The sequence below is a fragment of the Nicotiana tomentosiformis genome, chromosome 8, assembly GCF_000390325.3.
Source record: "Nicotiana tomentosiformis chromosome 8, ASM39032v3, whole genome shotgun sequence".
Classification (NCBI taxonomy): domain Eukaryota; kingdom Viridiplantae; phylum Streptophyta; class Magnoliopsida; order Solanales; family Solanaceae; genus Nicotiana; species Nicotiana tomentosiformis.
In genome coordinates, this window is record NC_090819.1 from 106,473,994 (window position 1) to 106,490,465 (window position 16,472).

Genomic DNA, 16,472 nt, shown 5'->3' on the forward strand with positions numbered 1-16,472 from the left:
GGATTAATCAATCTCTTGATTGACCCAATTTCTTGTTAGCTAAGTTATCCTAGACTAGGTCTTTCTTTCTCGAGTAGAAACTAAGTCAAATAGGCATGAATTAATATTTGCAACCATTAATTCCACAATTAAAGCATGAACTAAGCTAAATAATTAAACACTCAATCATAAGCAAACACTAAATTAGATACCCATAAGATTTACATACTAGGGTTGGGTCACAACCCTAGTAAAACTCTAGCTACTCATACTTGGGTTTGAAGAAAATAGAGAAGATAGACTAATTAAACTCATAGTGAAAGCTTAAAATGATTAAATATATTGCAAAATACACCAAAGCAAAGTAAACTTCCAAAAATGGCAAAGAAAAATGGATATAGTAATTTCAGAGGTTCAAACTTGACCTAATTTTGTGAAACTCGTCTATTTATACAAGGCTAAAAATCTTAGACAAAAATACCCCTCGGGAGGTTCTACGGCCGCACAATTTCATGTATGGTCCACAGATTTCTTTATCTGGCAGGAACTGGGGTTCTACGGCCACACATTTCTGAACTGCGGCCGCAAGGCAACTGTTCTACGGTCCGCAGATTAAGAACTGCGGCCGCAAGGCACTCTTCTGCAGTACGCAATATTAGGATTTCGGCTGCAAGGCAATCTACTGCAGCCGCACAAATATTGTGCAGTCCGCAATTCACTGATGTCCTGGACTTGATCTTTTTGCATACTCTCTGATCTTGACTCCTAGCCCAGCTTTTGCGGTCGTACAATTCATGTGCGGTCCGCAATTTGTACAAGTGTCTACTAATTGTTCCTTCTTTGTTTGTGGTCGCAGATGGAATTCTGCGGTCCGAGATTTCTTTTACGGCCGCAGAATTCCTTTTGCGGACCGCACATTGTGTGCTTCTGTGCCCTTTAATGCCTTGTGCTTAGATTGCTCCTTTTTTAGTCGGATTTTATCTCTTGGGCCCAACTTTCAGTATTCCTGTAATTTTGCACAATTTTACATGTTTCGGGAACACAATTTACTCCTTTTTAGACTAAAATAAAAGTTAAAAGGCGCTAACAAGTAGTCAAAATTCTCACTTATCAATGCCTCAACAATCATAAACTTTTCATTATCTAGCATGTCGACGGTAGGCACTAGGGTCTTCATTGGTGAATTTCTGCATACCAAGCGTGGTAAGCCAAAAGAACACCTTTTGTTGCCACCCTTTGAAGTTGTCTCGAGAAAAGTTCTCCGATTTTTCGACCGGTGGTACAGTAGTTCGGCTTGATGAGGCTATTGTCGTTGCCACAATAGGTGCAGAATGAGTACCATTTTCAATTGCCATTTTTCACTATCAAAAGTTAACAAACAACAGAACAGTTTAATTAATCGTAGAACAGTAAACAATACTATAATTAATAATAAACAGTACTTCTAATAACAAAAATCGAAATTTTTATATACTGGTTCACTAGAAAACGATGAAATTTTTATGTTCTTCAAATCGTTTCTGAACTTTGAACTTTAATATTCCGATGAAGTTTTTATATCTTCAAATTAGAAATAGAAAAATTCACAAGGAGTAGAAAAACACAAAGGTTTTAATCTCTAGAAAACATAAAATAGATTAAAGTATAAATAATTTCCTTAAGATTGTTATTAATCTGTGTTAACTATAATATTTTGAAATAGTAAATTTTCTGTAACAAAAAACAGAAACAGGAAAAACAGAAGTAAATAATTGAAAGAAAATTTGTCCAAAAAATTAATCAATCAATCATTGACCAAAGCCAAAGCCGAGTCGAGCGAGTGACGATGACGATAGTGCGAGACTTACCTTCTTTTCAACCCATTTAATACCAAGATAAGTGATTTCTTAATATAAGCACATTCTCTTTTCTTTTCACTACCAACGACGGACAATCGCTCTTTCCAAAGCACAAGGGAACAACTCACTTTCCCTTCACATTTCTTCCCTCCATTTCCCATTCACCAACTTTCCAATCCCAACATAACTTCCCCAATCATCGAGTAAAACATACTCCTTCTGTTTCAATTTATGTGAACCCATTTGATTGGGCACGGAGTTTAAGAAAAGAGAGAAGACTTTTGAATTTGTGGTGTAAAATGAGGCACATATATTTTGTGTTGCTATAAATCATTGCATAAAGGTAAATTGTTTCCAAATAAGGAAAGAGGTCATTCTTTTTGGTACGGACTAAAAAGGAAATAGGTTCACATAAATTGAAACGGAGGGAGTATATGTTTTATGATCTTTTACAGCCTTTTTTTTTTTCGGTTTTATGTAAAATCTCTTAGGAGATCTTTAATTTAAAACGCACAAGATTTGAAAATAATACGCATGAAGTTTTTGTAGGATTTTTTTTATATTGTAAAAGGTTATCTTGAATCATTTCCTTATCATACTTCCTTCAATTCATTTATATGTCTTTTTAATTATTGTTTTTTGGAAAGAATGTCACCTTTTGTATATAAGTTATCAATATTTTTATTTTATTTTTAATGACATGTTTAAAATAAAAGATTTTTATTTTTTTGGAATATTATATATAAATTATAATTTTATTTTAATACACATACCTTTAATTTAATAATACAAAATTCGAATATCTCTTTTATACTTATTTCTAAATTTCGTGTCATATCAAAATAAGATGAAAAAAAGCAAAAACACAAATGTTTTCACTATCCAGTCAAGTATATATGCAGGCATACAGCAGCACGACAGCAAAACAAAATACGCGCAACACTTTTCTGGTACACGTGGACATCTCCCTTTTGTAGCCAAAGTCACCACAAAATTACAAGTCAGCAGCCTTCAACTCCAGTCATACTGTATTACCACAGTCCCAAAGTAATAAATTTCCCATCCTAATTAGTTGGCGCTTTTCGTTTACAATTAATTAATCATCCTTTCTCAATAAGTGTAGTTTTCTAATATTATAAAGGTGATACTCAAAATATCAGTCACAATTCACTAATTCGGCTTTTCTGACCTAAAAACGTGACAAATATTTTGATATAGATTGATAGTATGTTTGGCCAAGTCTTTTTTTAACCAAAATTGATTCTTTTCTTAAAATTAAGGTGTATGACCAAATTTTTATAAGAAAAAAATACTTTTTTTTGTCAAAAATACTTTTCGGAAGTACTTTTTTAAAAGATTGATCAAACACTAATTGATACTCAAAAATATTTTTCAAATTATTTAGCCAAACAGAAGTTGTTTTGCATCCAAAGTATTTTTTAAATAACACTTCTTTAAATAAATTAATTTTAGAAGTTTGGTCATGTTGTGGTAGCACTTGTTACATTGCACATTGCCTAAGCTCATTTTATTTCTTATGTTAAATTCAGGATAAAGAATGCAATTTTATGATTTAAAAGTTTTGAAAATTTCACAGTTACCTTTACGCAGAAATAAGAAAGATTTAAACAACTTTATCAAAGATTCGACAATCTTCAGCAACAAACTTAGAAATAATCGCATTCCTCCACACACTACCACTAAAAATTAAAAAATTAAAAAATAATGAAAAGATGAGCAGCAAAGTACAGAAAATTCAAGAAAGGAATAAATTGCTTTCTTGACAAAAACATTACTTTAAAAACCAAAGCATAAGAAATATGCTTTTCAATTTAATTAGTCATAAATCTTTAATTCTTTGTAAGTGTAACGCATCAGACCCGCTGTGGCATAAAAAATATAAAAAAATATAAGCCTAACTTCCTAATCAAAATTCTGTTGTTCTCTTCCCTTTCCCCTGGTCCCGCGGATTCCTTCCTTTCTTCCACTCACAACTCCAACATTTTCTCTCCAAAAAAAGCTTCTTTTTTTCAAAACAATTGACAGCGAAAAAGAATAAAATCGAAAAAAAAAAACGTCTGAATATTTGTTTCAATTTTTGAAAAACAAATATGGGTTTGTTGGTGGGGTTCTTCTTAGGTGCTGCATTGGGTGTTGGTCTAATAGTTTGTTTTGCTCGTTTTCAAAATTACAGATCCAAAGCTCGCATTGATTTGGTACGATTTTCTAATTTATTGGATTTATTTTCACGTTGAAATTGGTATTTTGTATTTTCTTGTAATAATTTGATGCTTTTGATATTTTGTTAGGCAAAAGTCATAGCAGCATTTGCCAGGATGACAGTTCAAGATTCAAGAAAACTTCTTCCTCCTGAAGCATATCCTTCTTGGGTTGTCTTTTCACAGAAGCAAAAGTTGAGTTGCATTTGCTTAATACTTTTCTATAATATGGGCTTATATGCAGTGGCCGAACCAGAAATTTATACAAGGGGATTCAAAAAACAGTTAGGATGTCATAGTTAAATTTGAGCCTATGACCTAAAGCAACTTTTGAACCCGCTTTACCATTACACTCTAATTTTTCATCATGTCAAGAGGAATCAACAATATATATAGCCTAAAATTTTCATTTTTACCTTATTTCGCCGAAGGGGTTTCGGTTGAACCCCCTTTCGGTTGAACCCCCTTCATACTACTTAGTTCTGCCACTGCTTATATGTACATTTTAATTGGGCTAAAGTATTCAATTTGCTAATAATGGTTATTGTATTTTCTTTTGTGAATTGCAGTTGAATTGGCTTAACCAGCACTTAGAAAAAATTTGGCCTTATGTTGATGAGGTAATTGTGTTTTTGAAACTCTTAACATACCCTTTCTTGATACAGTGGCGGAGCCACGAATCCTAACAAGGGGATTAATAAATGAAAACTTGCACAGTGAGTGAATAACTTAACTATTTATATACACCAAAACGATTGCCTTCACCCTATTTGTACAGTGTAATTTTCGACAAGGGGAGTTCAATTGAACCCTCTTCAACACACTTAGCTCCGCCATTTCTTGATTGGCATTTTAAGTTTGTGTTAATTCTTGGCTTAGGCAGCATCAGAGTTGATAAGAACATCTGTTGAGCCAGTTCTTGAGCAATATAGACCATCTATCTTATCTGCTCTCAAATTTTCAAAGCTCACATTGGGTACTGTGGCTCCATCCTTCACAGGTTAGTTCAATAATTTCTGGTGTGGAAGATCAGACTAAGCTGCAACCACAGAGCATACTCAGACAGAACCTTGACTCAGTTACCAAGATAGATCTTTTCTGATGTGGAAGATCAGACTATGCTGCAACCACAGAGCATACTTAGACAGTACCTTGGCTCTGATACCAATTGTTGCGGAAGCCAAATGTATATAGTGTGAATGAGTCACAACTACTATACCAAAAATTATGACAACCACTAAATAATAAACAAGACAATAAGACAACAATAAAAGAACACCAGAATTTACGAGGTTCGGCCAATTTTGCCTACTTCCTCGGACACAATCAATATTTTATTCCACTCCAAAATTACAAGTAAAATAATACTAAAGAGAGAAGATACAAATGCCTTAAGAAGATAAAAGGCAAATGAGAGGTGTATTTAAATCCTAAACATTAGGCCTCCATTTATAGGGTGAAATTCTCATTCAAAATTGTCATCCACCGATGTGGGACTTTTGACAATTTCAACAAATCTCCACCTTGGCAAAATTTTCACATCTTCAATTTTCTCTCAATAACAAATTTTGGTTGTGTCTTCATCTTCAATCTTTAGTGTTCAACAATGTTGATCAAACCCAAACAATGTTGAAACTTGACCGCAGTCACCACTTTTGTCAGCATATCAGCAGGGTTCTCCGTAGTATGAATTTTCTTTACCGTGACTCCACCTTCTTCTATGATTTCTCGTACGAAATGATACCGAACATCAATGTGCTTCGTCCTTGCATGATAAACTTGGTTCTTCGCTAATTGAATAGCACTTTGACTATCACAAAAAATTATAATATTTTTTTGTTCAATATCAAGCTCCTTTAGCAACCCCTGAAGCCAAATTGCCTTCTTCACAGCCTCTGTAATAGCCATGTACTCTGCCTCTGTTGTAGACAAAGCAACTGTTGACTGCAAAGTAGACTTCCAACTAACTGGTGCCTTTGCAAAAGTAAACACATAACCAGTAGTTGACCTTCGTTTGTCCAGATCACCCGCAAAATCTGAGTCACAATATCCAACTACAGACCGATTGCCTTCCTGCTCAAAAACTAACCCAACATCTACAGTACTATGAATATACCGTAGAATCCATTTCACAGCTTGCCAATGCTCCTTTCCTGGATTATGCATATATCTGCTAATAACTCCAACGGCTTGTGAAATGTCAGGTCTCGTACAAACCATTGCATACATCAAGCTACCAACAACATTTGCGTATGGTACCCTTGACATATACTCCTGTTCAGTTTCATCCTTTGGCGACATAGTAGTACTTAGCTTAAAATGGGGAGCAAGTGGCGTACTAATTGGCTTAGTCTTCTTATCTATGCCAAAACGCTTTAGTACTCTCTTCAAATATTCTTTCTGAGATAAACAGAGTTTCTTTGTACGTCTATCTCTTATTATCTCCATGCCAAGAATTTTCTTTGCCTCACCCAGATCCTTCATCTCGAACTCCTCCTTCAGTTGAATCTTCAACTTATCAATTTCTTCCGAATTCTTGGAAGTTATCAACATATCATCAACATATAGGAGAAGATATACAAAGGAACCATCATTAAGTTTGCGCAAATACACACAATGATCGTATTTGCTTCTCTTGTACCCTTGCCGCAACATAAACTTGTCAAATCGCTTGTACCATTGTCTAGAAGATTGTTTCAATTCGTACAACGATTTTTCAAGTTTGCATACCATATTTTCTTTTCCAGCAACTTTGAATCCTTCTGGCTGAGTCATGTAGATTTACTCCTCCAAGTTTCCATATAAAAACGCAGTTTTTACATCCATCTGAACTAGTTCCAAATCCAACTGTGCTACCAAAGCCAACATAATTCTAATGGAGGAATGTTTTACAACTGAAAAAAATACTTCATTGTAATCAATTCCCTCCTTTTGAGCATATCCTTTGGCCACCAATCTTGCTTTGTAGCGAACATCTTCTTGGTTAGGAAATCCTTCTTTCTTTGCAAATACCCATTTGCACCCAATTACTTTCTTCCCCTTCGGGAGATTGGCCAATTTCCATGTATGATTATGATGAAGGGACTGCATTTCTTCATTCATGGCAATCCTCCACTTATCTTCTTCTGAACTTTGGATTGCGTCTTTATAAGTGGTAGGAACACCATCAGCTACAATTGAAGTTGCACAAGCAAACGTCTCTATGAGACGAACAGGTTTCATTATTGTCCTTTTTGGCCTGTTGGTTGCTATTGATTCAAGTTGTTGTCGAGGTTCCTGAGTTGGAATCTCCCTCTCTACTGGCTCTTCTTCCAGAGGGTAATCTTCATTTGTTTCCTTCTCTGCTTCTTGCGTAGGAAAAATAATTTTTTCCTCAAACTCCACCTGCTTTGATGCACCACCAGTTTGTTTGACATCTTCAACTGTCACCTTATCTGTTATGGCAGATTCATCAAAGGTAACATCTCTGCTGAATATAATATTCCTTGTCTCTGGACACCATAAGCGGTATCCTTTGACTCCAGAAGTAATCCCCATAAATATAGCCTTCTTTGCTCTCGGATCCAATTTTGACTCTTTCACATGATAGTATGCAATTGAGCCAAACACGTGCAAAGAGTCATAATCTACAGCAGGTTTTCCATACCATTTTTCAAATGGTGTCTTGCCATCAATAGCAGCAGATGATAGACGATTAATGAGGTGGCATGCATATGTAATTGCCTCAGACCCAAAATTCTTTGACAAAGCCAGCATTGGACAGCATACACCGTACCTTCTCCAGTAAAGTCCGGTTTATACGTTCTGCCACTCCATTCTGTTGTGGTGTATGTCTGACAGTGAAGTGTCGGACGATGCCATCATTTTCACAGACCTTATTGAAATGATCATTTTTGTATTCACCTCCATTGTCTGTGCGAATACACTTGATCCTCCTGCCTGTTTGATTCTCCACCATCGTCTTCCATTTGAGAAAAATTCCCAACACTTCATCTTTCCTCTTCATTGTATACACCCACACTCTTCGGGAAAAATCATCAACAAAGGTTACAAAATAGTGCTTCCCACCCAATGAAGGTGTTTTGGAAGAACCCCAAACATCAGAGTGTACATAATCCAAAATGCCTTTAGTATTATGGATCGCTGTACCAAATTTAACCCTTGTCTGTTTCCCTTTGACACAATGCTTGTAAAACTTCAAGTTGCAAGTTTTTACGCCTTTTAACAATCCTTGATTAGATAGAGCTTTCAAGAAATTCCCTCCAGCATGTCCCAAGCGCATATGCCATAGCCTGGTTGCTTCTGCCTCTTTGTCATCACTGGATGTCACTGTTGCTATCCCAATAACTGTACTACCACGATAGCGGTACATATTATTGTTCTTCCGATTGGCCTTCATTACCACTAGTGCACCGGAGCATATTCTCATCACTCCATTTTCTGCAATGATTTTGAACCCTTTTGATTCTAGGGCTCCCACAGAGATGAGATTCTTCTTCAAACCCGGTACATATCGAACATCTGTTAATGTTCTGATCATTCCATCATGGCTCCTTAATCTTATTGAACCAATGCCATATGAGGTAAGAGGGCTGTTATCCGCTGTGTGGATGACTCCATATTCTCCTTCTTGAAAATTCACGAACCAGTCCTTGTTGGGACACATATGGTAGCTACAAGCCGAGTCCATCAACCATATGTCTGATGATGTTGATAACTCTGTTGTAACTAATGAGAAGTCTGAATCATCACAATCAGCTACATTTGAATCCATAATGGCCTTTCCATTGTTATGTCTGGCCTTATTCTTCAACTTCGGACAGTCTTTCTTCCAGTGCCCCTTTTCTCGACAAAAGGCACATTCATCTTTGCTGGGTCTAGATCTCGACTTGGATCTTCCCTTCTTAGTCCTCATTTGATTTTGAGGACGACCCCTCACAATTAGTGCTTCTCCTTCTCCGCCCTTCTGTTTTTCTCCCTTTCTTTGTTCATAGCTGTACAAAGCCGAACAAACTTCTCTGAGAGAAATTTCGTCATTTCCATGGAGTAGAGTAGTTTCAAGGTGCTCGTACTCATTAGGAAGTGACCCCAACAACATCAAGGCCAAGTCACCATCATCAAAAGTTGCATCCATATTTTGCAAATCTGTGACCAACTTATTGAAACTGGTGATATGTTCATTCATTGTGGTACCAGGAATATAGGTAAAGCGAAACAGTCTCTTCTTCATGTACAATTTATTTTGACTGTTTTTCTTCAAAAATTTATCCTCCAGTACTTTCCATAATTTACTTGCAGAAGTTTCCTTTGTGTATGGATATTTCTGCTCTCTAGCAAGGTAGGATCGAATGGTACCGCAAGCAACACGATTGATAATTTTCCAATCTTCTTCTCCAATAACATCTGGCTTCTTTTCTTCAATGGCAAGATCTAGCCCTTGTTGAAAAAGAACATCTAGAACCTCGCCTTGCCACATCCCAAAATGTCCTGACCCGTGAAAATTTCTACCGCAAATTTCGCATTTGACACAATTCTTGTCATAAGCGAAGATGCCAACGATGACGTATTATTGACACTTGATGTAGATTCTCCTTGTTTATTGTCTTCCATTTTGACACAAATATTATTTAGTAGCTGACGACACAAATCAAGATTATTTCCTTTCTGGTGTGGAAGATCAGACTAAGCTGCAACCACAGAGCATACTCAGACAGAACCTTGACTCAGTTACCAAGATAGATCTTTTATGATGTGGAAGATCAGACTATGCTGCAACCACAGAGCATACTTAGACAGTACCTTGGCTCTGATACCAATTGTTGCGGAAGCCAAATGTATATAGTGTGAATGAGTCACAACTACTATACCAAAAATTATGACAACCACTAAATAATAAACAAGACAATAAGACAACAATAAAAGAACACCAGAATTTACGAGGTTCGGCCAATTTTGCCTACTTCCTCGGACACAATCAATATTTTATTCCACTCCAAAATTACAAGTGAAATAATACTAAAGAGAGAAGATACAAATGCCTTAAGAAGATAAAAGGCAAATGAGAGGTGTATTTAAATCCTAAACATTAGGCCTCCTTTTATAGGGTGAAATTCCCATTCAAAATTGTCATCCACCGATGTGGGACTTTTGACAATTTCAACATCCCTGTCGTCTCATTTTCATTGAATTTTCCTTTTGTGAAATGTTCATGGTCTTGGTAGTCTGACCTTTAACATGGATGTAAATTTGGATAGTCAATCCTATAAGTAGTTATTAATGGCTATAAGCATTAAGTTCCCCCTTTTATTTAGATAGGCTAGCCATCTACATCCAATTATGGGCAAGGAATTCATCTGCTATATCTGTTTGGAATAATTTAACTTCGACATCTCCTTTTGGTCTTTCAGGAGTTTCCATTATTGATGGTGATCCTGGGGAAATTATTATGGAATTGGAAATGCAGTGGGATGGAAATCCCAATATTGTGCTCGATATTAAGACTTTAGTTGGCGTAGCGCTACCTATACAGGTACTTTTGACATCTCTGGTTTTGCAATAAATGAGTAGCTCATTATGGTAAGCAGAAAATTTTGATGCAAGCAGGAAATGAATAAACTTCATGAACTATTCAGATTAAAATCTAATACTTTTTACTAACATGAAATTGTGGGTCTGAAATAATAATTTACTTGCATTGGAAGAAATTTAATCCAAGCTGTTAAGTCAAATTTTACATTGTACTTTCCTTTCGAAATATTGGTCTACAAAAAATCCAATTTTTGCTGAAAGATCAAGACTTTATTCGCGGAAACATCACTACTAATCAAGAATCATCTTGCATATTTTTCATTCTTCTCCTAATCCAGTTGTTTATTGTAGGTCAAGAATATTGGATTCACGGGGGTTTTCCGGTTGATATTCAAACCACTAGTTGCTGAGCTTCCTTGTTTTGGAGCGGTTTGCTACTCTTTGCGTCAAAAGGTGAGTGCAAATTATTCCTCTATAATTTGGTTTACGAAGTTTCCTACAATTAAGTTTCATGGATGTCAATTGGCCTCGTTCACACTTTTCGCTTTTATGTACTGTGTAACTTGATGTAAAAATGGACTATACATTTTGATATGCATCTTCAATTTTGTATCTGGTTCTGTAATAATTCGTGCTACCAGAAAAAAGAATGTTTCTCTTAAGTTTCTTTCTTGGAGCTAATAGTGGTTCTGATATTATGTTTATCCTGAATGTCTCTGCCTGTAGAAAAATCTGGATTTCACTCTCAAAGTTGTGGGTGGTGATATCTCGGCTCTTCCTGGAGTATCTGATGCCATTGAGGTTTGAAATGTCGTATGTTTTATTTCTTGCTTATTCAGGTGCAAATGAATTAAAAACTATAGAGTTATTCTTTACAAAATTAATTCATTTCTCAAACATCTGCATTTTGCATGACCGTTTCTTTCAGTTGAGTAGCGTTTCAAGTCTTTTTCTCTTTTGTTTTTGACTTTAAAGTTTCATTGCCATGTGATTTTCATAAACCGAGCAAGAGTTTAAAACTTAGCAAATCTATACGAATAACTGCATCAACTCGCTTGGCCTCCATTGTTCTTCATCATTGGCCTAGCTGCCTTACTTTCATGTAATTAGTTAGTCGGTTCACAATGAGTATTTATCACAATAGTTATTTAAAGTTAACCGATTCCTGAATTCTAATTGACAACAAACTCTGAAAATGCAACTCCTTGATGGCATGCAATCTGCTTGCACAGGGCACAATACGAGATGCAATTGAAGATTCTATCACTTGGCCTGTCCGCAAAATCGTTCCCATATTACCAGGAGACTATAGGTGTGCCATTTTCCTAAACATCGCTATACTCATTGCTTGGCTTTTTCTTTTCACCACTAGAAAGTAAAGGTTCTTTTTTGTTTAATCACGGGAGCTTAATTTTGATCTAGAATAACAGACCTAAGAAAAATGAGATACTACTGTTCCAGATTATCTATTCAGAAAGAATGGTGAAATAGTTCTACCCTATAAATTGATTGTGCACTGCCCACTATAATGTTTATCCTAAGCTGAATGATATGAACTGTCTTCGCTTGAAATGTATATAACTTTTGCAACCTCTGGGTCCACCACAGGATTCACAGCCCATTTATTTCTTCTGATCATTTTTATCCGCCTATGTTGGAGACTTTTGTTAAGATAGAAGTAATCATGAAGTATTAACTGATTGAATCCACATAGGAATAAGTCAAGACAAAGAAAGAAAAAAGTTCAATATTGTGAAGAAATGGACCTTGGGCCTAACGCAACCCAAAACTAGCTCGTGAGGGGAGGATTGTCCAAGACTATATAAGGAGACCACAACCCATTCCTTAACAAATGTGGGACTTAACAAATACCATTACAAACTACACTAGATCTATTTCTGCATGAAATTGTCTTTTGTTGGAATCCACTTACCGAATAATGTTGCAGTATAAATACTATTTTCTAATGAATGATAGTTCTGGAATAAGTCCAACCTTCTGGCGGAAAGTTAACTGCTTCTCGACTAGTTTCTCAACAAAAAAAAAAAAAAAGCGAACTGCTGCTCTACTTGAATCACTTGGGGCGAGGAGGAGGACCTCATTTCCAATAAAAATGTTCTCTTTTCTTTTTTCAGTGACCTGGAGCTAAAGCCGGTTGGTATATTACAAGTCAAGCTCATCGAAGCCAAAGAGTTGACTAATAAAGACATCATTGGGAAGTCTGATCCTTTTGTTGAGTTGTTTATACGTCCACTACGTGACAGGACAAAGACCAGCAAAGTTATTGTAAGAGAACTTCCATCTATTATTGTCCTTCTTAATTTATTTTTCTCCTGATGAGGAATGTTTAACTCCCGATTTTGTTTCCTCTGTTAAGGATAATTGCTTAAATCCAATCTGGAACGAGCACTTTGAGTTCATAGTTGAAGACATATCTACTCAACATTTAACAATTAGAGTATATGATGATGAGGGGATTCAGGCAGCTGAATTCATTGGTTGTGCTCGAATAGATTTGAAAGACCTAGAGCCCGGTAAAGTGAAGGATGTGTGGTTAAAACTGGTGAAGGATCTGGAGATACAAAGAGACAACAAAAACCGAGGACAGGTAAGAATATCTTGATATTGGTTTCCCAGCAATCTTGTGGGATTAGAATCTGGGGCAGAGGTAGTGTAGTAATTACCGGTTCGGACAAACCCAATAACTTTTGCTTAAATCCTGTATTTGTATTAGAAAATCTATTAAATATATAAATATTTAATTGCGAACCCAGTAACTAAAACGAGCTACGCTACATTGGCAAGTTCAAAATCCATAACCTTCGAATCCTGGTTCCGCCTCTGATTAGAATGCATCAAATCATAGTTGACACTCAATTGGGAGCTTCATTATGGAGAAGCAGCCGTGCCTGCCTCGCTATATTAACCAATTAGCATGGCGCTCCCTGCAAATATTCCTGAATATTATTAGGATGAACTCAATGGAATCCAACCAAAACTGAACGTATGGATACATCATCCATAATTGACTTATTTGTTCTTTCTTTAAAAAATATACAAGAAGAGCATGTCTTGCTCACCCTCCTAGACAAATTCTTAGCGCCTGAATGCCTTCAGACGGATAATGCTTTCCATTCTATGGTCTCCTATTATCTTCTTTAATCTGATAGGAAAGATATTCACCAATCAGTAGATACAGTCTTCTTTTTTCTTTTCACCAATAGATAGAGTCTTCAAAAATATAATTAAAGAGAACTTGTAAAATTTGAATTATGACCATCATTGACTTACTGCTAGAGCAACAAATGAGGGCCAATTTTGGGAAAGTTTTGAGGTCAGGGCAGGCCGGCCTAAGAACCTTTTCTTGCTTTTAATTCTTCAGTGTCACTGAACAGAAGGCTTTTATATTATACTACTGGTGTTTTAAAATCTAGCAGGATATATTGAGGGAAAAACAAATAAAAAGATATAGTTGTTTAAGCATAAAATATAGATAAAGTCCGATAAACAAGTATGTGTACTTTTTATTGGAGTCTAGCTCTATGTGTTATGTAGAAGTTATTTTTCTGTTTTTTTTCATTTTTGTGACATGTGTTTGCATGTTTGCGTCCGAGTTGGATGCTTGTCCAGGTCTATGCATTATGCATACAGTCCTCAGAACTCATAAGAGCATTCTTGTCTGCACAATAATGCATGCATGGAATATTAATCAATCCTATTTTCTTGTCAACTGAAACAGGTACATTTGGAGCTTCTCTTTTGTCCTTTTGGTATGGATAGCGTGTTTATGAAGGGATTTAAACCCGACTACGCACTAACTACCTTGGAAAAGGCCCTTAGACCAGAGTCAGCTAATTTTTCACAAGCTGTCTCTGAGAAGAAAGGGGACATCCTCTTTAGAGGAGTTCTTTCAGTGACGGTAATATCAGCAGAAGACGTACCTGTTACTGATCTAATGGGGAAGTCTGATCCCTTTGTTGTACTAATTATGAAGAAATCTGAACAGAAAAATAAGACCAGAGTAAGTTTGGATGCCACATTTTCTTCCCCTAATTTGTCTGATATTTAATTATAAATCACTGTCTTCTTACTTTTGCCATAATCATATGTTTTTGCTAATCTCAGGTTCTAAACAACACCCTTAATCCAGTGTGGAACCAGACATTTGACTTTGTAGTTGAAGATGGATTACATGATTTGCTCATATTGGAAGTTTGGGACCATGACACATTTGGGAAGGTATATTCTTTTAGGGCCATCATTTTTCGTCCGCTCCACTGTTAAGCTTGTAAGGCTGCGTACAACAGACTCTTGTGGTCCGGTCCTTTCCCGGACCCCGTGCATAGCGAGAGCTTAGTGCACCGGGCTGCCCTTTTTCAACTGTTAAGCTTTTGTTTCCTTTGCATATTTCAGGATAAAATTGGTAGATGCATCATGACTCTCACAAGAGTTATACTAGAAGGGGAATTCAAAGATACCTTCACCCTTGATGGTGCCAAGTCGGGGAGATTAACCGCTCATCTTAAATGGACACCACAACCAATAATTCGAGATTGATTCATTTGTGATTAGATTTCGGGAGAACAATTTTTTCTTTTCCCCGAAGAGTATATATGACATTTTACAGGAAATGCTACCTCTAATGAAAATGAAAGGGAAAAAGGCAGAGTTTTCAAATTTATCATCAGGAGCAAAAAATCTAATGAAACAAGTCTCCAGATCCTGTGCTCTTTCATATGCAAATATTTTGTTGTAATTACAATCTCAAAGCTAGTCTTCTTTTTTTCAGTAAAACTTCAGCTTGTTAACAACTTCAAGGAGCCAGATTAATCTCAATCAATTTCCATATTCCCTTTTCTCATTTTCCAGTTACATGTTCTTTTTGCGGTAAAATTGAGGGAAAGAAAGGAAAGCAAGGGGAAAACGAAGCAAAAGTCATTGACCAATGTTACATGTTCTTCTTCCTTTTGTTATTTTTTATACAGTCAAACATCTCTATAACAATATTTTATTATAGCGGCTGAGTTTATTTTGGAACCAATGTTTCATGTTATATTTTACCTCTCTATAACAATATTTTACTTATATACTGGTACATTCTTTGTAAAATTACCTTAAGATAACAAACCTACTCAAATATTGATTGATTTTTCCTTTCACTATGTGTTAATTCTGATTGATTGTACTACATTTTCCACTTCTGTTTCTAGTCATTTATTTTCATATTTAAATAAGACATTATATGGCCATGAAAAGACTGAAATAACTGTACATTTCTTCCATGAAACGCGAAATTTTTTAATTCGCAATTAGTCTTAAAATATGTATGTGCTTTAAAGAGTTCAAGGCCTCATTTGTTTGCACTTAACAGAGGTCTTAATCATTCAGATTTCAGACATTAATTGCATTTGTTTTTAAAGTCTGAATCTCAATTATTCAGATCTTACTAATTAAGTGTGTTTGTTTTTTTAACTTTACAACCACTTAGTGGGTCTGAATGGGTCTATATGATTAAGATCTATAACAGAGACTTAATTTCATTAAGATGCTATCATCCATATTCATTATTAACTACCGCCACCGCCTAGCATTATCAACTACCATCATACCACCCACCACAACCATACTTAACCACCACCACCATCACCACCACCGCCATCACCACCACCATCATCCTCAATCATAGCCGCCACCATTATCTACTACCACCACCCGCCATCCCCACCACTCCCACCACCATCATTCCCAACCACAACCAATACTTTTCCACCTCAACTACCACAACTATCCACCTCATCACCATCAACAATTATAGCTGGCACTGCCCATCGTTATAAATTACCACCACCCACCACCACCTTCCTCAATCACAACTACCACCACCCGTCATTATTAACTATCACCACCC

General features: G+C 36.1%; 1 protein-coding gene across 1 annotated transcript; it reads left to right on the forward strand.

Annotated features, from left to right (window-relative positions):
• The first annotated feature begins 3,772 nt into the window (after window positions 1–3,772).
• Window positions 3,773–15,412, forward strand: LOC104113152 (synaptotagmin-5-like). The gene is made up of 13 exons (XM_070182601.1): window positions 3,773–4,033; window positions 4,127–4,229; window positions 4,604–4,656; window positions 4,916–5,036; window positions 10,444–10,565; window positions 10,916–11,017; window positions 11,291–11,365; window positions 11,797–11,876; window positions 12,700–12,850; window positions 12,942–13,172; window positions 14,304–14,585; window positions 14,690–14,803; window positions 14,978–15,412. Exons 1-13 carry the CDS (start codon window positions 3,929–3,931, stop codon window positions 15,119–15,121), a joined length of 1,683 nt encoding a protein of 560 aa, XP_070038702.1. The 5' UTR covers window positions 3,773–3,928; the 3' UTR covers window positions 15,122–15,412.
• The last annotated feature ends 1,060 nt before the right edge of the window (window positions 15,413–16,472 follow it).

What these genes read in the sequence shown, in the direction of transcription:
- LOC104113152 (XM_070182601.1), top strand. Translation starts at nt 3,929, where the DNA reads ATGGGTTTGTTGGTGGGGTTCTTCTTAGGTGCTGCATTGGGTGTTGGT. An exon ending in TGTGGCTCCATCCTTCACAG is followed by an intron (nt 5,037 to 10,443) that starts GTTAGTTCAATA and finishes TTGGTCTTTCAG; the next exon opens with GAGTTTCCATTATTGATGGT. An exon ending in ATATTACCAGGAGACTATAG is followed by an intron (nt 11,877 to 12,699) that starts GTGTGCCATTTT and finishes TTCTTTTTTCAG; the next exon opens with TGACCTGGAGCTAAAGCCGG.